This window comes from Ornithodoros turicata, chromosome 9, assembly GCF_037126465.1.
Source record: "Ornithodoros turicata isolate Travis chromosome 9, ASM3712646v1, whole genome shotgun sequence".
NCBI lineage: Eukaryota > Metazoa > Arthropoda > Arachnida > Ixodida > Argasidae > Ornithodoros > Ornithodoros turicata.
The window spans coordinates 39,480,802-39,502,771 of NC_088209.1; the positions used below are offsets into that span (position 1 = coordinate 39,480,802).

Here is a 21,970-nt window from a genome sequence, read left to right on the forward strand (position 1 = left end):
CGCTACCGTCTAATAACTCACCACGTTGTCCACGCGACGAAACTAGGGACCAATGCTCTCCCCGCTGCCACTTTTAATTTTATTTGTCCACCGCACAATTACCTGCCTCAGCTGTTCATGCTAGTCTCAGCAGCACAGCGTGCTAAGACGCTCGAAATGTGCTACGCTGTACAAACGGGCCAATTTATGAGGTAAGGGTCTTATCTGCATGCAGAGCACAATGTGCGCTGTATCTACAGCAAAGGAAACTGCTCATTAGTGACATTTCATTTCACAAAGGCTACCTGGTCTAACTACCTCTCAAAAAGCATTAACTTATTATAGCGTTCACCATCCGATTACTGTTTGTTGTTGTTGTTGTTGCTGCTGCTGTTGAAGATGTGAGAACGGCAAAGATGGCGTGTGCAGAAAGGTTATGCGGCCTGGCTGCTGCAAAGCGTTACGGGACAACTAATTACCTAAATTAATGTATTTTCTTAGGTGTTTGGTACTTATTATTTAAAAACACAGTGGATATTCAGTGTTCAGACATCACAATAAAACAGCCTGCTCCGAATAAAACCATGGGAAAACATGAGAGTACTACGTCTGACACTGTGTGTGTGTCCCGTGTGTGTCCTGCGCTTCGTTACACTCCAGCCCTAAGGGGACCACACTGTCCTTGCGTCCGAGTATTGCTACCACGTGCATTCGCTGCACAAATCCCTCCTTTCCAGCGCACTGGTGGAAGACTGACACAAACGGTTTTGTCCAATCTCCAAACTTTCTCATTCTAAATACATAGGTGCAACACAAATCGTCACACCATAATTTTCTTCCTGAATTTACTCCGAAGCAAGTTTTTCGGCAATCTACAACCTAAAAACTTGCGGTACATGCTGTCGTAAGACGCGAAAGACGGGATTACTTTTTCTAACGTCCGCGCACACCGTCTTGGGCAGCACTGCGGGCTGCCGCATCACCTGTGGCCCTCAAGAGACACCACTATCAAACCAAAGGGTTTGGTGTGAAATGCAGCCCAACGGCTCTATGCACAAGGCGCTTCACTGAAGGAGTCTTTCCCACTAGAATCAAGTAAGGTCCATCAGATATGACACGTATGATACAGAGGATGAATACGGTTGGTAGAACACTATTCAAATTAGTGGTCGGCTATTCGTCGGCGGAAGCCCTCAGTCCAACTCTAGAGGCAGGGTGGTCCGTGGATGCGCCAGCACTTTAGAGTCCTTCATTTTGCCGAGGGCATTTGTGAAGTCGTCCATGCTGATGGGTCGCAAGGCATCGTGGTAGACCTCTTCGTCTGAATTTTCTGTCGTTTGGCTGAAAGGAGCAAGTCAGATGCACAATGTGGGCCACGGAAGCGTGTGTTTCAGGATTTATGTTTTTTGGAAGTTATTATTAGATTAAGTACTTGTAAATTATTAAATTAGATTATGTTTTTGCAAATTGTGCTATAAGATGGGGTAAACACAGGCAATATTAGGTGCAAAAGCAGACTTTCAAGCAGTAAAAAAAAAAAAAAAGAACAATGCCTCTCGCCTTTAACGCTAACACGAGAGGCCTAGTGGCTGTGCTGGATTAGCAGTACTCCAGTACCTGTATTACTGGCTGGATTGGCACCTTGCCAAGTTTTTGGGGGGGCTCTCCCAGTACTAGCACCTGCATTTTTCATCTGGGGTTACAAGTGGGAAATTTTTGCGCCCCCTGACTCCGGCTCTGGTTTCCCCCATTGATGACGATGCAATCCGGAGGTAAAAATCAGTTTTACTGGTTTTAACCCCAGAACACACAACGACTATCCTTGACTTTGCTGACCAAGAGCGAGGGAGGCTCCGCCCCCAAATGGCGCGCCAATAGGAGGACTCGGGAGGCGGAGCGCTGCGGCCTCTGCTCTTGCCTAATAGATGGCGCAACGGTAGCGCTCGGATCGGGGTATGTGAGCCGCTGTCGTCTGCTTCTTCCGGTAGAGCTACGACCTTGAAGCCTCTGCTCTCGCGTAAGAGATGGCGCTACATTGGCGCTCGGTAAGGGCACGTGTGGTCGTCCCAACTTTGAGCCTCGACCTTGAGACTGGCCGGTAACCTAAATTCCGATGACGCGCAATGCGTGAATATTGTCTCAACTCGTGAAAAAGGAAAGAAATGTTGCTGCTTATGTTCTACTCCTCGCACTGAAATAAATCATTTAAAATAATCGTACTGCGTAGTTTTGACGATTATGCTTCATGGATGTGTCATTACATTACCAAATTTTTGGCCAGTTCGACGTTTCGCTCCGCTCTTCATTTAAAAGAATTGTACTGTGTTTTTCTTTCTTTTTTTTCTTTTTGTAAGTAGTTACGCAAGTATACTGCGTAGTTTTGACGATTATGCTTCATGGATGTGTCATTACATTACCAAATTTTTGGCCAGTTCGACGTTTCGCTCTGCTCTTCATTTAAAATAATTGTACTGTGTTTTTCTTCCTTTTTTTTCTTTTTGTAAGTAGTTACGCAAGTGTACTGCGTAGTTTTGACGATTATGCTTCATGGATGTGTCATTACATTACCAAATTTTTGGCCAGTTCGACGCTTCGCTCCGCTCTTCATTTAAAATAATTGTACTGTGTTTCTCTTTCTTTTTTTTTCTTTTTGTAAGCAGTTACGCAAGTGTACTGCATAGTTTTGACGATTATGCTTCATGGATGTGTCATTACATTACCAAATTTTTGGCTAGTTCGACGTTTCGCTCCGCTCTTATGCGTGAATATTGTCTCAGCTCGTGAAGAAGTAACAAAGACGGTTAAGAGCATCAACTGTATACATTAAAAACAAGACTTTCGTGCAGTATGCTGCACTTCTTCACCTGAAGAAGTGCAGCCTACTGCACGAAAGTCTTGTTTTTAATGTATATAGTAAACAGTTGATGCTCTTAACCGTCTTTGTTATTTTTGATTCTGCATCGCCGGAAACTTGCACATTGTTTTTCTTCTCGTGAAAAAGGAAAGAAATGTTGCTGCTTTTGTTCTACTCCTCGCACTGAAATAAATCATTTAAAATAATCGTACTGTGTGCTTCTTTTTTTTTTCTTTTCGTAAGTAGTTACGCAAGTATACTGCGTAGTTTTGACGATTATGCTTCATGGATGTGTCATTACATTACCAAATTTTTGGCCAGTTCGACGTTTCGCTCCGCTCTTATGCGTGAATATTGTCTCAGCTCATGAAAAAGGAAAGAAATGTTGCTGCTAAAAGTTCTACTCCTCGCACTGAAATAAATCATTTAAAATAATTGTACTGTGTGTGCCTCTCTTTCTTTTTTGCTATTTATTTGCATTAACTGCTAAACCTGCGTAAGTTGTTACGGAAGTATGTAAAAAGTAAAGAAATGTTGCTGCTTGCTGCTACTTAAGCAGCGGCGGGTTCCGAAAAAAATGATCCCGCGTCCGAAGAGAGGCTCGATAGCTAAATGGTACTTAATTAAGCATCATTGCTTGAACTGATTTTACTTTAAGTACTGTCGGAAGAAAACGGGTTTGTGTCCCTTAACTCAGACAACAGTCAGTGCCACAGGCTGCTCTGCACCGGGTTCCGGAAAGAATGCACAAGCACTGGGCTTAGCCTATGGCCCCTGGTTGTAGAGGGCTGAAATAATGGTTCGGCGGGGTTCTATGCTTCCAAAAATACAGGAGCGGCATTGTGGATAGCTCATGAAACAGAACACCAGGGATGGGCAGTATTTAAACACTTTGTATTTAAAATATAAATACATGTATTTAAATACAGGCAAGAAAAATGTATTTATATTTAAATACCGTTTTAGGCGTATTTATATTTAAAATACGCTTAAGTACACATATCTCATCCTCCCATATTTGTGGGCTTCTCTCAAGTTCCACATTGTAGCCTCCAGCGGTGAAGGGTGTCATGGTTAGAGGCTACAGGTCGCTCATCCCGTGTGTTCAGGGATTTCCGCCCGTCTAGAAAACAGCACAATGTGCGAATGAGGGCATCGCCACCCCAAGCGAGAAGAGAAATTAGAACTCCAATTTGGGAAAGTCTGTATGATTGTCTGTGTGTTCTGAGAACACACAGACAACGTGACAAGATTAAGAAGCAATTCTCCAAGGCCCTGATACCTTCTGCATATTTCCGGCAGATAGGTTAGAAAAATGCAGCGAAGAACATGTCTCACGTTAGCGTGGGCGTAGGAATAAATTGTCCCGGGTTGCGGAGCATTTTGGAAAATGAAATGTTTGGGCGTACTTTTAGCAATGCGCTCAGGCAGTATCAGCCACGAGGAGGAGAGTGGAGTTAAACGTCTAACTTTACTTTCAAAGCTCGTGCAAACGCAGTTTCAGCACTTAATGGAAATAAATAGAAAAAAAAAAAAAAAGCACACCATCAGATCACTTTCTGGATGCGAAAAAGTGGATTAGGATGACGAGAATGTGTTTATGGGCGAGCGGATTACACAGAGTGAAACATCAACGCTTCAAGCGAACGAATAAAACAATCAATCAAACGACCGCTGCCGTCTCGATCAAACGGTGTTTGATCAAATGCCTTTCGACCAAATGTCCCGCGTTCGATCAAACGGCTTTCGACCAAACGACGTTCGATCAAATGTCCCGGAACCCTTACAAAAAGGAAACACACACACACAGCACAATTATTTTCTTCCGTAACTACTTACAAAAAGGGGAAGAAACAAGGAACACAGAGTATAATTATTTCAAAGGATTCAGTTCAGTTTGAGGAGTAGAACAAGCAGCAACATTTCTTTCCTTTTTACATACTTCGTAACTACTTACAAAAAGAAAGAAAAAGACACACAAACAGTACAATTATTTTAAATTATTTATTTAAGTGCGAGGTGTAGAACAAAAGCAGCAACATTTCTTTCCTTTTTCACGAGTTGAGACAATGTTCACGCATAAGAGCGGAGCGAAACGTCGAACTGGCCAAAAATTTGGTAATGTAATGACGGATCCAGGACAATTGCTCACCGGACAATTGCTCACCACAGAACCGCTGAAGCCGGACAATTGCTCACCGCCTCTTTCACCGCACACTTATATGTAATGTTATTTCGCGTTCTTATGTGATGTGATTTTATTTCTCGTTTATGGCGCTCATATACTTGACTTTTTTTATGTTAACTGAACTTTGGTGTACCTCCGACCGAAATCCCCGTTGCAAAATAAACTACTGTAAATAAATGTTATTTGACTATAAAATGCACAGTCGCGCGCGGGAAACTGCCAACAGCGAACTTAGACTAACCTAATAATGAACTAACCAACATGCTGTTCAGTCGTGTCCGCCTTGCTAAGGCTAACGGCGCTAAAATGTGCCGTTCGTTCGCTAAACCGACTTGGACAGACAGAGAAAATTCGTGAATTTTAGCGCATAAATAGTGATGTGTTTTTAAATCTCCCGCGGCTTGTGTCTTGGTGACGCAGGCATGGGTGTACCGAGAGAGGGGCACGGTCACTTGTGAAACTGTGCACTGTTTCTTTTTTCTCATGTGTCATAATAATGTGCACCTGTAAACACCGGGAACCGGAAAAAATGTTCCCGGAAAAAATGTCCCCGGAAAAAATGTTCCCGGAAGAAATGTCCCCTGGAAAATATGTCCCCCGGAAAAAATGTCCCCTCGAGAAACATCCACTCTTGGTACGCGTGGAATTTTTGCGAAATCCCCGGTTGCGATATTGCAGGTCATGAAGTCCTCCGGCTCAAAATAAATACTAAAATTCCTAACCACTTACTGAGGGTTTTTACTTTGAAGCTCGACCAACTTTCACTTACGATTTCTCGTAGGGAATACACCACAATCAATTTCACGTTCGTTGATACAACGTGACACGGGTTCGAATCCTGTCACCAGGTGTGCTCTCTGAGGTTTTCCCTGGGTTTTCCGTCGGACTTTCCTGATGAATGTCGGCTCACTTAGCCCTGAAGTCGGCCCAGGACGCATACTAACCCCCTGTCACCCTCCCTCCTGCTGTCCTCTGCCCACGCCTGTACACCGCGTACAGCAATAGTTGCTTCGCAGCGCTAACACGGAAAAACATTTTCTCTGCTAATTAGCACAAATGTGAAGTGTCATAGAAAGTAGTACGCCGTCCAGTTTCAACAAATCAGGAGAGAAGACGTCATTCGGATTGACCAGGAGCATGTCAAGTTCTTTTTTAGAAGTGTGCAGATCGACGTGCACGGTGATGTGTAAAGAGGAAAATAAAATGCGGGGGGAAAGCAACAAAATTGACAGACAAAAATATATTTCAATATGTCTAGCGGTATCACATCTCGGGAGCCCCATGACTGTACAGGCCGCATTGTTGCAAGACACAATGAAGTAAATTCACAAAAACTGACGCACAGCGACTACCCAGGCAAAGAAATGCTATGTGTGAATAGTCATTTTAAAATGGAATTGAATACGAATAAATTAAGTGACTCGTTGAATAACCGTAATTGGATACATATACAACATACATGTATAATGGAATGCAAACATGTACGGTACGTATATATATGCGTAAGTATAGCGCTTACTCTTTTTTTTTGTTCTCCATGTGCCGGGTCTCTTCAAATATATTCAGTTTAGTAGAAGCATCAATTCGATTTGGAATTCGAACCTTCAATTCCATATTTGATTAGGAAATGGAATAGGATATACGATTACTCGCTTCGGTGCTCAAAAATCCAAACATTCACACCGTCCTATATAGTAAAAAGTCAACGTCCGAAGTCAACCAGTCCACGCGTACCAAAAGTGAATTTTCCTCAGGGGACATTTTTTCCGGGGACGTTTCTTCCAGGGAACATTTCTTCTGGGGACAATTTTTCCGGGGGCATTGCTTCCGGGGACATTTTTTCCTGGACCCGTAAACACCCGCACAGTCCGCAGCGTCCGTCCCCAAGGAAGGAGGTGAGGTGGTTGCACGCTTTGCCCCACTGGAAGCACTTTGCTGTCCCCCCTTGGAAAAAAATCCTATATGAGCGCCCCATGGACGCAGGTTCTGACAAAGACGCTTCATGCGTGCCTGCAAGTGGACGACCTCTCGCCTCACCCTCTTCACTGGTGGATTTCCTAGATCTATTTGAAGCAACTTAGACAACTAAAAAAGAAGTTCAGCTATAGCATAAAAAAATTAAGCGCCATAAACGCGAAATAAAATCTCAATATAAGTGCGGTGAAAGAGGCGGTGAGTAATATTGTCCGGCCTCAACGGTTCTGTGGTGAGCAATTGTCCGGCCTCAGCAGTTTTTTGGTGAGCAATTGTCCGGTGAGCAACTGTCCGGTGAGGAATTGTCCGCGCCCCTGTAAGGACACATCCATGAAGCATCATCCTCAAAACTACGCAGTATACTTGCGTAACTACTTACAATAAAAGAAAAAAAAAAAGAACACATAGTACAATTATTTTAAATGATTTATTTCAGTGCTAGAAGTAGAACAAAGCAGCAACATTTCTTTCCTTTTTCACGAGTTGAGACAATGTTCACGCATAAGAGCGGAGCGAAGCGTCGAACTGGCCAAAAATTTGGTAATGTAATGACACATCCATGAAGCATCATCGTCAAAACTACGCAGTGTACTTGCGTAACTACTTACAAAAAAAAAAAACAGAAGAAAAACAGAAAGAAAAAAGAAACACACAGTACAATTATTTTAAATGATTTATTTAAGTGTGAGGTGTAGAACAAAAGCAGCAACATTTCTTTCCTTTTTCACGAGTTGAGGCAATGTTCACGCATAAGAGCGGAGCGAAACGTCGAACTGGCCAAAAATTTGGTAATGTAATGATACATCCATGAAGCATACTCGTCAAAACTACGCAGTATACTTGCGTAACTACTTACGAAGAGGAAAAAAAAAAACACACACAGTACAACTATTTTAAATGATTTATTTCAGTGCGAGGAGTAGAACAAAAGCAGCAACATTTCTTTCCGTTTTCATAAACATCGAACTGGCCAAAATAATACATCCATGAAGCATAATCGTCAAAACTACTCACTATGGTTTGCAATCGCCGCGTTATCGGAATTTAGGTTACCGGCCAGTCTCAAGGTCGAGGCTCAAAGTTGGGACGACCACACGTGCCCTTACCGAGCGCCAATGTAGCGCCATCTCTTACGCGAGAGCAGAGGCTTCAAGGTCGTAGCTCTACCGGAAGAAGCAGACGACAGCGGCTCACATACCCCGATCCGAGCGCTACCGATGCGCCATCTATTAGGCAAGAGCAGAGGCCGCAGCGCTCCGCCTCCCGAGTCCTCCTATTGGCGCGCCATTTGGGGGCGGAGCCTCCCTCGCTCTTGGTCAGCAAAGTCAAGGATAGTCCACACAACACTATGCATGTGGAGCAGTGTAGTGGTTTCTTGTCCCTAAGCGCAACAAAATGCTCCTGTGGAAGTGTGTCATTTTGTTGCAACGCTGTGCAGTTTGCTGCCATTACCAGAAATCAGTCAGCCTTCTCTGCTTAGAAGTAAAAATATCAGCCGCGCTGACGTGCAGATGCCGATGCAACTATATCAAAGAGCACAGCTGCGGACAGTGCAAGCGTAGATACCGAACGGATGTGGATACTGTCAGTGTTACCTTCACCCACCCGTGGTAAAGACACGAAATGGTACCTGCACAAAGTCACCCACCTGTGCCTTTCGTCCCGCAGTAAGTCCCGTACGCGGTACAGCGCTGCGTTGCGACACAGTTCTCTCAGGTCGCTCCCAGAGAACCCCTCCGTCATGCGGCCGAGCTTGCGGGCGTCCACGTCTTCGGACACCTGTTAACATCAACGTCTGCAACACCTTTTCGGGGTGGACCACCCAGTTATACTAACCATTTCGTTTTCCAGGATGAGCTTGATGATTCCACTTCGCTGAAGTTGGTTCTGAAATAGATTCGCGCAAAAGGTTGTCTTTAGGAGAAAATGCTAGGTGGCAATCTTTGAGGTGGAACTTCTAACATCGATGGAAGCACCATATTGTGTTAAACGGAAAACGGAAAATTTGTCTGCTTTTGGTTAGTGTTTAGCTATGCGTATTTAGATATTTTTTGTGTGTCTTTAGCGAAACAGCGTAGATTTTCATGGAGGTACTTTTACCATTAATGCTGTTACTTTTTTTCAGTAACTTTCACTCTTTTTCACTATTTCTTTCTCATTATCAATAAAAAAAAAAAAAACATGGTTAGGCATCCAGCCTAAGTGCTTTGTTCACCATCGTTAAAGGGGCAATAAACAGGTATACGAGGCGCAGTTTTTCTAAATACATTGTGATACGTTGCCGACGGTGAACGTATTCGAAAAAATGTTGTCGCAAAAAAGTAAATAATGGCTCCAAACCGAATGAATATTCACTGCACTCTTTCGCCCTCATGCCCCGCCCTGCGATGTCCTGGCGACAATAGCGACACGTCATTTTGACGTCGTGCATCTTCAGCCATTTAGAATACGGGACGCTTATACATTATTTTTTTTTGTAATATCGAGAAGTGAGGTCAACTCTAAACGTATTCCCACTTGCCCAATCCAAGGTAGCCAGTTCAAACTGTACCAAAAACCCTCAATATTCTATTTCACATGCGCACTATGTTCTCTGTGCTGTATTGCTCCGCGAGGTCACCGCGATGTTCCCGTAACCGGTTTCCTCGCGAGCTGCAACTTGTCTCAGTGGGGTCCGTCATTGGCTAGGAGAGCGAAATCTCCCCCACCTCCAGCGCCTAGAATTCGGTGTTGCTATACGCTGGAATATAGTGACGTGACCCGGCTCCAAGGATAAGGAGAGGCTCGCGCGGATTATGCTCTTTGAATGGCATTGTTTCGTGTTAAAGATGCTCGCTAGAAGCAAAAGAATTTCATATTTGAATATTGTGAGCTACATTCTTTCATTGGGCATAATAATTGGAGAATGTTCGTCGACCTGTTTTGTGCCCCTTTAACCATTCCCGCTACTAAAGTCTCTAGCACTGGGTTGCCACACAGTGGAGTGGTCACGTAGTTTTTTGGGGGAGTAGGGGTATTGTCAGCTCAAATCTTTGAACCCACATTACATAGAAGGATTTCAAAGTGAATGTGCTCCTTCGGGCAAACAGAGGTTATGCAAGCGAAGAGAAATGTTAAGACGGAACGCAAACAGCTGGGATAAGTTATCTATGTGTCTTCTTGCAATAAAGATATTTAATAATTCCTGTCTCAAGTGTGTGCAGAATCCATAGGAACGACGCAAGCACCGCAACCAGGAACGCAACCAGGAACGCAAACCACCATGCGTCATCACATCATGTGACAGAAGGTAATCTGCTCTATTAATTGTAATGTAACTAATAACAGCCCGCTAAATCGACCCAATCAATCAATTTAGCAGAAAAAAAAAACGTAAGTGCAAAAGTACAGAGTAAATTTTCGGAAGTACGTATCTGTAACTGTACCAGTGCATTCCACAGGGCACCCATAGACCGGATACTTTTAAAAAGCCTGGCCATGGGCTCCTGACAACACATGTATTCTGCTGGAGACAGCTCTCGTGTTTTCTCTATCATACAGCCCTCCTTTGGCTTTGTGAATACAACATGTTCTTTCCGTGGAAACAAGTTTCTTGAAACAGTGACTACCACTGAAGTTGCAGAGGATGTTAGACGGGCATTTCACACATCCCAGACAATTTATACAAAGATTTATAATTAGATCCTGCATCACAATAAGCCTATGTCCACCTCAACGAACGAAATTTTTTGCAAGACAACCATCAGTTTGTTCCTCACCCTCCTCACTCCTGTCCTAGCCCTGCGAAAGCTTTGCTCACACAATTAAATAACACGATGAAAGTTGTACTAATTCAACAAGATCAATCAATAAGATCTGTTACAAAACTGCCTGCTTCCGTCAGAGGCAAGATCATGGGAATGAGCGCGCACAATCACTAGAGTCACGTTAAACTTAAGAAGGCACGTTTAAGCCCCGCCTTATGTTTGTTCCTATTGGCTGCGGTAGCCAGCCGCATCACTCTACGACCATTAAGGGGGAATCACTTCTTCAGAAATCTATGGGTGATTTCGCACAAGACACGTGAACGCTCTAAACTATCATCGTAAGATTGGTTACTGGCGCGTTCTCTTAGCTTTTTCTCTAGTCAATGACGTATTTTGTAGAGGACAAGGTTGAGCCGTTGGTTTTTAACGAATTAAAGTTTGGTGCATCTCGAACATGTGCTGCCGTCTCGATAGAGCATCGTACACTAAAATATTTGGGAATTATTATCAGATAGTCCTGGAATTCTACAAAATGTGTCATTGACAAGGGCGAAGCAAGGAGAACACGACAGTGCTCCTATTTTGAGGATACTTTACGCCGTTTCTGAGCGCTGTGCGAACAAATGTTCTCTATCGCAGAAACGACGAAGAGATCCCCTCTTAAGTAGCAGGTTGACACGAAAACCACAGGAGCCCGGCAAACCAACCCTGCTAGGGTTGTCGGGCTACATTTTGATGAACACGAGCCCCAGTAGCACGCACGCACACACACACAGACAATCAGAATCGATTGAACAATCTTCATATGCAACACGAAGAAGTGTTATAGAGCCTGAAGTTTTAGGGTTTTACCCGATTCTTCCCCGAATTTGTACCCCGAATCGAAAGTCGCCTCTTTAGGGTGAAACCCGATTTTTACCCGGCAAATCGCCCTCACTGGGATGTCTGTAGGAATGCATTAATTTACTTGTTTGGCAGAAAAATTCTGTTACACCACCATTTGAACCAAACCACTACAGTTAGTTGAGTAACTGAGCCCGATTTCACCCCGAATCTAGCATACTGCAAGTTTTTTTCACCCGAATTCGCACGAATTTAGTGTGCATGTTTATTTACCCGATTTTTACCCCCCCCCCCCCCCCCCACCGAGTTTAGAAAAAAAAAAAATTTCCCGAAAACTTCAGGCTCTAGTTATAAACTGGATGACGTTTGTCAAAAACGTTAGCGGCTCGAGCACTGACCGGAAGGCCGACGTGGAACATGGCGGGCATGCGCCGCAATATAGCCCGGTCTACATCGTGGGGACGGTTCGTGGCCCCCATCACCACCACCTGGCAATTGGGGTCTGTGATGAGCCCATCCCAGAGGCACATGAACTGCGCCTTCATCATGGCTGTTGCCTCGTGGTCCTGGGTGTCCCGTGACCGCAGGAAAGAGTCGATTTCGTCGATGAAGATGATGCACGGCTGAATCTTCACGGCCTGCACATATACCTGTTTTATGTGGTACACTGCCTGGGCCTACGTGTATTACACCAGGCTTGAAAGCTTCCGCAGAAAACTTGCGCCCAACTTAGGTTACGATTGCGTACTGCGTAATAACGCTCGCTAACGTGGCCCCGAATGGTAGTGATGCCATTGGATGGCAATAAGTGTGTTTAGCAGTAATGAAAAAGCAGTCTGTAGTGAACATTTTTAGAATTCAAAACGAGCAATAGGTGGAACATATGTGAATATTCATATGAGCACATAATACGCAAAAGTGCAACGACGACAGTTAGCGTCGTCTGCTATGCAGAACTATCAGCTATTGCAGAACGTTCCAGCCGATTGCCATCATTTAAATTCAAATAAGTATTTAAAGGGATTGAAACATTTATTTTACTGAAAAACAAGCTTTCGGACAGAGTTTGCTGCCTCAAATTTCAGTAGATATGACGTCTATCCGCATTCAACCGCCAGGATGGAAGGAGGTGCACAATACCCGTAGAGGATCCCGCTCCGCTTAACAGCCCTTTGGGCCACGTAGGGGGCGCCAATGTGGCAGAAAAGTGAAATAAATGTGGCACAACTTCTTCTTGCGGGCATTCAGGCCTGGAGTAATGTACGTACGGCTTGGTACAGCCAATACGCTACCAACACTGCAGTTTCAATGACAGTTTACGAACATATCTATGCATATTTGAATATAAAAGTCCAGTTTCTTCTCCACAGGCTTACCAGGGAAAAGACCGCGGCAGCGAGCTTCTGCGACTCTCCGTACCACTTGTCCGTCAGTGCGGAAACCTCCAGGTTGATGAAGCGAGCGCCTACAAACAAAATAAATTATCGATGCGTGTTGCCTGTCAGCAATGCTGAGCTCATTTATGAAATGGTTAGCAAACTCCACACTTCACAGGAACTGCAGAAAGCACAGTGCAACTCACCTGCTTCTCGTGCCGTTGCCTTGGCAACCATAGTTTTTCCACAACCTGGTGGCCCATGGAGCAGCACTCCTGAAAATGTACACACGTGGAACTGTATTTCTTTTTCACAAATCTTCTGTTGCGGTGAGATTGAAGTTGCAAGAACGATGATTTCTTCCTTTGTTCCTCTTTAAAATGGGTGCCTCTGGAGTCTGCCGAAAGCCCGATAGGAACCCCCGGGGGCACTTCAAAACCACAGCATAAAGCACAGACAACGCAAGTTTAAAAGTAACGCGGCTTTGCTTTAGACTGTTTCTTAGTTTTATGGAAAGAATTCAGACTCGACGTATGTGTTTCCTGTGGTCTACAACATGCTAAATAAATTACACTTAGGAAGAAGTATACGGGTATGTTTCCTCCTGAAAGCGAACGATTATTTAATTTGTTTTTCATTAAACAAATATATCAAAGTCTGCTTCAAAACACTTTTCAGTAGGAGTGTTTTTCTTTTTTTCCTGGCTTTCCAAACTCCTCCTTAAGAAGGGATTTGAAAGATTCGAGATTCGCGGAACCTTCCTTGGCTTCGGAATCAGGAAATTCTGGAATCGTCCCATCCCTATAGTAAGAATACTCATGGGCGTAGCTGTCTACATTCTCCATATCATGCATTTCCATGGAAACAAGCACTACGGTGACTCAAATTGAGGTTTACAAAATTCTCCAACAGCAGCACTGAAATGGATGGCATAAATGCCTACACCACAGCAGCCCATACGTGTTCCGTGTCAGCAAGTTTCATTTTGCGATGATGAAAATGGTCCGCTTCCCAGACAAACAGCGATATTTCCTTACACTTCACAAGCTGTGTACCAAATCAGTAGAGACATTTAAAATGTTGACTAACACAGGCAGAAGTCACGGAAGTACTGTTAAAATGATAAGCTTTGTGCCTACTTTCGTTAGTGATCGATTTCTCTTTTCTGAACTTTAGCTCGAAACAGGAACTGTAGATCTGTTTGATGCAACGGGTAACGAATGAGGCATATCATTCAGGTGAGCGAGTCTGGCGGTACTCCTAGTGTATTCGAACAAAAAAAATTCCATTCTTACCTTTCGGTGGCTGTATCAGTTGGGAGCCCGCGAACAGCTCCCGCTTCTGAATGGGCAGTATCACAGTTTCTCTGACCTCCTGCGTTAGCTCTTCGAGTCCAGCTATGCTCTCCCACGTTATGTTGATGTCCTTAGGATCAACTAATTGCGCAGCTATCGATAGCTCGTACTCTGTAAGCTTGAAGGAAAAGAACGAGTCAGGCAGCTGGCACGCTTAGAATGAGGTCGCTTACTTTGACGTTCGTAATTCCGATTCTTTTCAATATTCTTTCAGCCTGGAAATGAGAAACCATGTAAGCTCAAGAGTAGAAGCGAGCGAAAACATTTCGAAAGTATACTTGAATAGAAAATATATGCAGAGTTTTGGAAGTACTACCGTCATTGCTCTAGTGTTGCATGAGTAGTGGAAATGAACTTCCTTACTCTTTTTTGTGCCTCTATCTTCTGCTTTCGTGTCGGGTCAATCGCGTTCACCATCCATCTTATTCCGAAGTAAGTAAGTGCTCCAAAGAGCGTTAATCGAAATACTAATCCTGCAACTTCACCACGTGAGAGCGACATCCGAACATTTTCACTCGCCATGTCTCAGAGATCTAGCGGATCTAGAGAATCGAAAAGAGAAACTATGCAGGAGAGGAGAAATTCCGAGCGCGTGATAAGCGTGATTCAGGAGCCCGCCATATTGCTAGTGGTGGCGCTGTCGTTGCTCGGGGATGGAAGATGATATAGCTCGTACGGGATATATGAAAGAAAACATGCGCTTTTTGCTATTCTTGAGTTTTTTAACACGTGAAGATTCCGTGTCACGGAACAAAGACGTTCCATTAATATACTGATTTTACGCCATGGTCGTGACGTCAGAGCGCGACTTTTCAAAACGCTTCGAAAGCGCAGAGGACGTGTGACTGTTTTACGCTTTATGTCTAAAATATTGTTGCGTGTATAACAGAAGACATAGGCGATTACAAGCCAAAACTCCGCTCCCAGTAAGAAACTGGGCGACTTTTAGGAAGAAGAAATCTTCCGAATTCCTCACTATGTAGTCCTTCCCAGCCCATTTGTCAGAGAACACCTTTTTGTTGGTTCTTAGAATCGTGTTTGAGCAGGTCATAAGGTATCTCTGTCTTGTTGGAGCAACTAAGGAGTATCAATAACCGAACCCCTACCACGTGACAATCTATCTAATGAAAATACTTCATTGGCACATAGTCATTTTGATCATCTTTCTGGTCTGGATGAGAGCTGTGCTCAACAGCCACTATACATAAATGTATCTTTCTACATTTATATCTAATCTATTTACTTTTCATTGGTTGCCCACAAACAGCACAAGGCCTACTTGTATACACTACTATATGCTGTGCAAGCCTTGCATCATTTGCTTGCCTGTCATTATCGTGAAATAAAAGACAAAAGTGAACAACAACATATCTGATACAGTTTTTTTTATTTATTTCTTGCACGATTAAACATTACTCTCGAGCCTAAACTAAACAGACGTAACCCAACTAGCCCAAGCTTCGTCCGCGATACCTCGGATTAAAGGACCGCTGTTGCACCTTCTTGTGCAAGTCCATCATCTTGTGGAGTTCGGGGTTGACCTCTTGGTCAGCTTCCCTGAGGACCTGCACCAGGTCCCTGGCCCGGTTGGCATCCTCGTACGTAAAGAGGGTGATGGCCGTACCCGTCCGGTTGCTGCGGCCGGTGCGGCCTATACGGTGCACGTAGTCCTCCGACGTGCCGGGGTAGTCGTAATTTATGACGTACTTGATGTCGCTGACGTCGAGGCCCCTGGACGCAACGTCTGTCGCCACCAGGATGTTCGTCCTTCCGCTGCGGAAGCGGTCGAGTGCCAGGTCCCGCTTGCTCTGACTCAGATCGCCGTGGGTGGCCACTGCACGGAACCCTTGGTCGTACAGCATGTGGACCAGTCTGGCAACCCCCCTCTTGGTCGAAGCAAATATCAGCGTCTTCTCTTCCCTACCAATGTCCTTCAGAATGTCCACCAACTTTTCGTCCTTCTCCATGTAGCTGCACACTTCCACGACCTGACGTATATTGTGATTGGCGCAGAGCTCCACGGATCCAATGTTCACCTGGATGAAATCCGTCAGAAAGTCCAGGGCGAGGGTGCGCACTTCTTCGGGCCACGTAGCACTCCACATGACGGTCTGCCGGTCCGGTCGCGTCTGTTCCACAATCTTTCGTATCTGAGGTTCGAAGCCCATGTCCAACATACGGTCCGCCTCGTCCATTACGAGGAACGTACAGCGGAACAGGCTGACACTTCCGCTCTCCAGGAGGTCCAGCAGACGACCGGGGGTGGCGATGCACACTTGGGGTCCTCTCTGGAGCGCCGCAATCTGAACATTCCTGGATGCGCCGCCGTACACAGGTACCGCGCGTACATTGTAACTTTGCTCGCACCATTCGCGTATCACACCGTGTATTTGCTGGACGAGTTCTCGGGTCGGTGCCAGGACAACCGCTATGGGTCCCTCGCTCGCGTTTGATCTTCTCTGATGCGAAGCGTGGATTGCTCCGGGCAGCGCGTAGGCCAGCGTCTTACCAGACCCTGTCTGTGCGATGCCTACGAGGTCTCGACCGCTCAGAACAATGGGCCATGCTTGCGCTTGAATAGGCGATGGAGACACGAAGTTTTTCTTGGCGAACAAATGTCGCGCTTTCTCGAGGAAAACGCATTCGTCGATCGTTAGCACTGGTTTGGGGACATCGACGGTGTAGCCGTTGAGTGTTATCTGCTGCTCGGCTAAAAATTGTTCAATCTCAACGTGTGATCGAGATCGGGTCAGTTCACTTTCAATGTACAAGTTCTTTTCGATAGGTTCAAGTCTGTCGAATCGTGGCTTCACTAATCGTTGTCCCAGAGTTTCGGCGTCGAAGTAGCCGGATTCCCGCTTTCGTCTTTGGGGACCAGAGAAATGTCCTCTGCCCTGAACAAGAGTTCCAGTCCACCTTCGCAGAGCTTTTGTCCACATTGTGGCTTTAGAACACGGTATAACGAACATGGAATAACTCACTTCATTGGCCTTCACCGATTTACACGATCCGCAGAAAGGAGAAACATGTGCGGGTCATGTACCGTACTTCGACCCCTGTTCCAGGTGCTGCGCACGGATCTACACGCTAACCGTCCGCGCAACAAGATAGTGCTGTGATCCATTTTCTATAGGACATTATCACTCCCTCAAAATAGAAAATTGTGTTTCTCATTTTCACACGGTCTTCTCACAATTCCAAAATGCGACGGCACCAGATCAATTTTGTTTTCCTTCACGAAGTTTACCCTTTACAGCACAGCGCTTTGCAGAAGCGCGATTTTTCTGGATAGACGTGTGAAATATCTCTCAGGAAGGCAGTAGCGGTAGGGTGCGTTTCTTTACTCAGTCCGGGTAAATGTCCCTTGGTGAGTGAAAAGGCAAAAAAATCCGGGTTAGTGGAAATGACGTTATAACCCAGGGCCCCCTTTCGACTGTTGCGATCGGTACGGTGGGTGAGCGAGGGTTCTTGTTCTGACGTCAAGCGCGCCGATTTTGGCGAGCAGACAAACCATATGCGCGATTCCAGTTTTTCGTTTGACAGCTATTAGGTGTCCGTCTGCACTGTGAACTCAACAATGAAAACTTACAGGAGGTAATTGCTGGTATCCATATTGCCCACGAGTTAATTTGTTAGAAATGAATTGAATTTGCTCACTTGCTTTCGATCGGTTGCACTTAATTGTTTGAATGCAAATTCAATTGTATATTCTTGATGTCTGATCATGAGACGAGGTGCATGGAAAACCCATTCACACATAATACAACAAAGCAATAATAGATTTGTAGTGTTCCTACCGTGTAATACACTGCTCGATGCATGCATCTGGAGCAGCAACTAACGCACATGCTCACATAAACAAGGAATACAGATAATCCGAGTCATAAAATTTTATTTCAGAATTCAACCAGAGAAACATTGCAAAAATATACAAACACTTCTTGGACTAGATGTTTTGGCAAACACTGTAAAGTTGTAAAATTCAACATTCAATGGAAGGCCAGTAGTGGTATCAAATATACATATATAAAAAGTGAGTATTTTGCTTAGCAGTGTTGAAGCATCACAAGACTGGAATTGTGGAACGCATAAAACCTCCGTCTGTGCTGCCTAAAAATTGCACTCTGTAAAAAGGGTGGGGGGTGGGGGTTACACCGAGAGATTACAGTAAAATAGGGAACTGCATCCTAGCAGAGGGTTATACATACATACATATGCATGTATGTATATGTATATGTATTGCACATTTTTCCTGCAAAAGGCACTTTAAAACAAACAATAGGAATGTTTTTCTCGAGAGAACTTGAGGGCAGCTGCGCAGGTGATGCGCACCGCAGGAGAGTCCATTTAAAGGGACAACTGGAACACACATTCACGTAAAAAGAAACAGAAAAACAAATTACATTGTTCACAAAGGCTTGAAAAGCCATTTGGATATATAAATACTGAAGCTGCCGAGAAATAACTCGTCCTTGGGTTGTCATTAATAGAATCACAGTTTCACTCGGTGGAGCACAGAGCTGAGAGAGAACAGCCTGTGCTCCACCTCTTTAAGTTAGCCCTTTGTTACTTTAGGAACATTAAAAGCATCAACGGAACAGAGTAAATGCGTATAAAAAATGAGGATCCCAGCACGTCCCGTCTCCTCATTGGTGGAGAACCCTGCGTTCAGCGCCCGGCGCCGCGTGGAAGCTCCTTGGAAACTTCTGCTGGTTGAGATCTGGATATACATATGGAGTTTTCGTTAGTGTATCGCTCCCAGGAGTGTAGTAGGGGCAACATGTGCTAGACGACGGCACGGCCTGGGTTAAGCCTTTTACTGTGGGCCTGCGCCGAGCTTGTGCCGGGTCTGGGACCGTACAATACCGCTCCTGGGCCAGGCCCAAACCTGTGTTACCCCACAGTTAGCCACGGTGAACTTTTACAACATTTTACAGTGGAATGGGTAGTCTACAAAAGTTTCGGGCTCAGGCTGGGAAGCCTAAAAATTCTTCGGGCTTAGACCGGCACGGAACCTTCGGGCTGGGCCCGGGTGGGTAAGTAAAAAAATGTCCGGGCTTCGGCCATGCCTCTGCACTGCTGTAATATGCGCACTGGGATAGGCATTTCCACCCCCGTTTTGGCAGATGCACGAGCAGCACTATTTTTCTGCACCATTTAGCTGTCACTGTCCTCAGCATGCAAGCTCCCCTTAGCAGGTGCAGTTTTACCTCCGCAGAAAATGGGGGGGGGGGGGGAAGAACAAGAACCATGTGCAGACAGCAGCTTCTCACATCCCAAGTAGCACAATATTGGGCAAAGACCGGGCAAAGACCGGGCAAAGACCGGGCAAAGACCGGGCAAAGACTTTGTGCTGCTTGGGGTGCAACAAACAGCCAAGTCGCAGATTCAAGAGCTCTATCTAGTCACCCTGCGAAGGACTCACCTGAAATGGCAAGCAGCATCTTCTTTTTGGCCCCGTAAGGAATGCACAGCTTTTGAAGGTCACTGTCAGTCATTATGAGGAATGTCTGGAGATCAATCTGCATAGAAACACGGTCAGGGTTGCCAGGGTTGGAGCGCCAGTGGGAGCGCGTACCTCGTTCTGTTCAAATACGTTGATGTATTTGCTGAGGCCCAAGTGGCTGAACAGGTGGGGCAAGTCCCTGTACGCATCTTCGTCCAGCGTGGATCGTGTGCGCAGACCGTCAAATAGGTTGCTGAAGCTGAAGGCGCTTTCTGCAGGGATCGGTGGCATTCACCAGCATGGTCAGTGTGGTACGGACATCTTGGGAAATTTTGCACCAACTTCTAGCTTGTGGGGGACGCAATTTCAGCTCTTTTACCCCTAGTAACCCAACTTTAATTGCAGTGCACTGTGCAACGTGCTCACGTACATATTGTGCTAGAATGCCTATATTGGCTCTACCGGAAGCCTGTATGAAAGACCTGCTAAAATTTTGAAAATTTGCATCCTGCAACTATCGTAACAAACATTATCACACAATTTCTGCACCCAACTTTTCCAGACTTTTGAGAGACAAAGTGCGCAAATTCTGAGAGTATATATGGTACCACTTGAAGAAAATGTTATTTTTCCACCTCAGAAATCTAGGGGCTTTATATCGAAATTTTTTGCGCACGTCACCGTTCACGGTGACCCTTGTCCTACGTAGGAAACCAAAAGCGTGCATCCTTACCACGAGTGTCTGCAAGTGTCATCTTTCGTTTGTCGGAGACAGAAGTGCCGAGGTCTGGGGGCCAACTCTCGCAACCAGGCGGCGATCGGTCCATGGTTGTCTGCATGGTCTGCATAGCACATGATTAGGAGTACCGTTTGGTAAACTCGCAACAGGTACATAAATGTTAGTGCTCTTAAATACTGTCAACACATTACTACAATGTCAACGCTGCTAATGGTGACTTCCGGCTGGTGCGAAACAGTGTGCATTTTGAACAGCGACACTGGTGCTGTGTTGCTGATTCTACACTCTTAAAAAACTCGCACTTTAACTCCTTTTTCTTGCCACATATAACTCCCTTTTGGAGAGTGCAATTACTCTCAAAAAAGGAGTCTCCTCACTCCCACAAGGGAGTAACATAGCACCCTTCCTTCCTGCCGGAGAGTAATATGACTCTCCAGTAGGGGAGTTAGAGCATAACCCCACTCCCTAAAGGGAGTAAGGAAGCTCCTTTTTTTGGAAGTAATTGTACAATGCAAAAGGGAGTGATATATGTGGCAAGGTAAGGAGTTAAAGTACACCCTTTTTTTAACAGTGTAAAGGGCATACTTTATGGTCACATGACCGACACAATGGGTACAACTGACACCGACAAACAGGAAAATACGAAATCAACACAGAACCTCCGCAAAGTAATGACACATTGGGTCTCAATGTGACAAGACTTCTCACACTCTGTGCTGCTGGAATCTTGTAGCAAGGGATCGGAACCGGAACTGAACCCGAACCGAAAACCGGAAAAAACCGTTATTTTCTGGCGAACCTGAACCCAACCCGAACAATTTTTTTGCTTGTGCTGAGCCGAACCGGAACTGAACCGAAAAAAGTTGATACGGTTACCGGTTCGAGAATCTTTAGAGGTGAATTAATTGTACTACTGACCGACCTTTTTTTTTTGCTCACCTGAAACGGTTACCTCACACCTTTCTCTTACAATCGTGTACGGTGAGCGTAAGCTTGCTTGCATGTAGCAAAATTACTGCCCGTGGACCGGTTAAACAGAGGCCGAAAAAAGTAACTGTTCCAATCCCTGTAAATGCCCCGACCGCAGACAGATTTTTTTTTTGTCTGTGTATGTGCAGGGGTGGGGGGTGTTCTCCCTGAGCCGAACCCGAACCGAACCGATATACCTGAACCGGTTCAAGCTGATAATTTCGGTTCAGCGGAGCTAAACCCGAACCGAACCAATATGCCTGAACCCGAACCGAAAAAAAATACCGGTTCCGATCCCTGAGCACAATGCCCACCTCCTGATGTCCGGCCTATGTGTATGGTTCCCAGCGATCATAATTTTTTTAGACCTCCCGAAATGCAGCAATAATGAACGCAAAGAAAAAAATTACAGTAGTACGAGATACCATGAAATAACACGATAACTTCTCTGCGACACCTATCTTCGCCGTATCTCGTATTATCGCTGGAAATATAATCGCC

The 21,970-nt window shown here is 45.1% G+C and overlaps 3 protein-coding genes across 3 annotated transcripts in view; all 3 read right to left on the bottom strand.

The window, feature by feature from the left end:
- Positions 1-454: 454 nt before the first annotated feature.
- On the bottom strand, positions 455-14,936 carry LOC135368895 (outer mitochondrial transmembrane helix translocase-like). The gene is made up of 9 exons (XM_064602442.1): positions 14,679-14,936; positions 14,489-14,530; positions 14,256-14,433; positions 13,167-13,235; positions 12,961-13,049; positions 11,983-12,222; positions 8,832-8,882; positions 8,644-8,774; positions 455-1,320 (listed from the first exon to the last, which is right to left on the bottom strand). The coding sequence occupies exons 1-9, from the start codon at positions 14,835-14,837 to the stop codon at positions 1,173-1,175; spliced, it is 1,107 nt and encodes a 368-aa protein (XP_064458512.1). The 5' UTR covers positions 14,838-14,936; the 3' UTR covers positions 455-1,172.
- Positions 14,937-15,687: 751 nt separating this feature from the next.
- Positions 15,688-17,406, bottom strand: LOC135368894 (probable ATP-dependent RNA helicase DDX5). The gene has a single exon (XM_064602441.1). It carries the CDS (start codon positions 17,282-17,284, stop codon positions 15,764-15,766), a length of 1,521 nt encoding a protein of 506 aa, XP_064458511.1. The 5' UTR covers positions 17,285-17,406; the 3' UTR covers positions 15,688-15,763.
- Positions 17,407-18,190: 784 nt separating this feature from the next.
- The window catches only part of LOC135369486 (protein bicaudal C homolog 1-B-like), a 10,700-nt gene continuing 6,920 nt past the window's right edge, over positions 18,191-21,970 (bottom strand). The window contains 4 exon segments of the mRNA XM_064603071.1: positions 18,191-19,035; positions 19,741-19,837; positions 19,894-20,033; positions 20,495-20,603. Of these exon segments, the coding sequence (XP_064459141.1) occupies positions 18,962-19,035; positions 19,741-19,837; positions 19,894-20,033; positions 20,495-20,603 (420 nt within the window). The 3' untranslated portion in view covers positions 18,191-18,961.

Coding starts and splice junctions, on each gene's coding strand:
- LOC135368895 (XM_064602442.1), bottom strand. CDS start 14,837: ATGGCGAGTGAAAATGTTCGGATGTCGCTCTCACGTGGTGAAGTTGCA. Junction 14,434..14,488: donor TCGGAATTACGAACGTCAAA/GTAAGCGACCTC, acceptor TTTTCCTTCAAG/CTTACAGAGTACGAGCTATC. Junction 8,883..11,982: donor TGTTCCACGTCGGCCTTCCG/GTCAGTGCTCGA, acceptor AATCTATTTCAG/AACCAACTTCAGCGAAGTGG.
- LOC135368894 (XM_064602441.1), bottom strand. CDS start 17,284: ATGTTCGTTATACCGTGTTCTAAAGCCACAATGTGGACAAAAGCTCTG.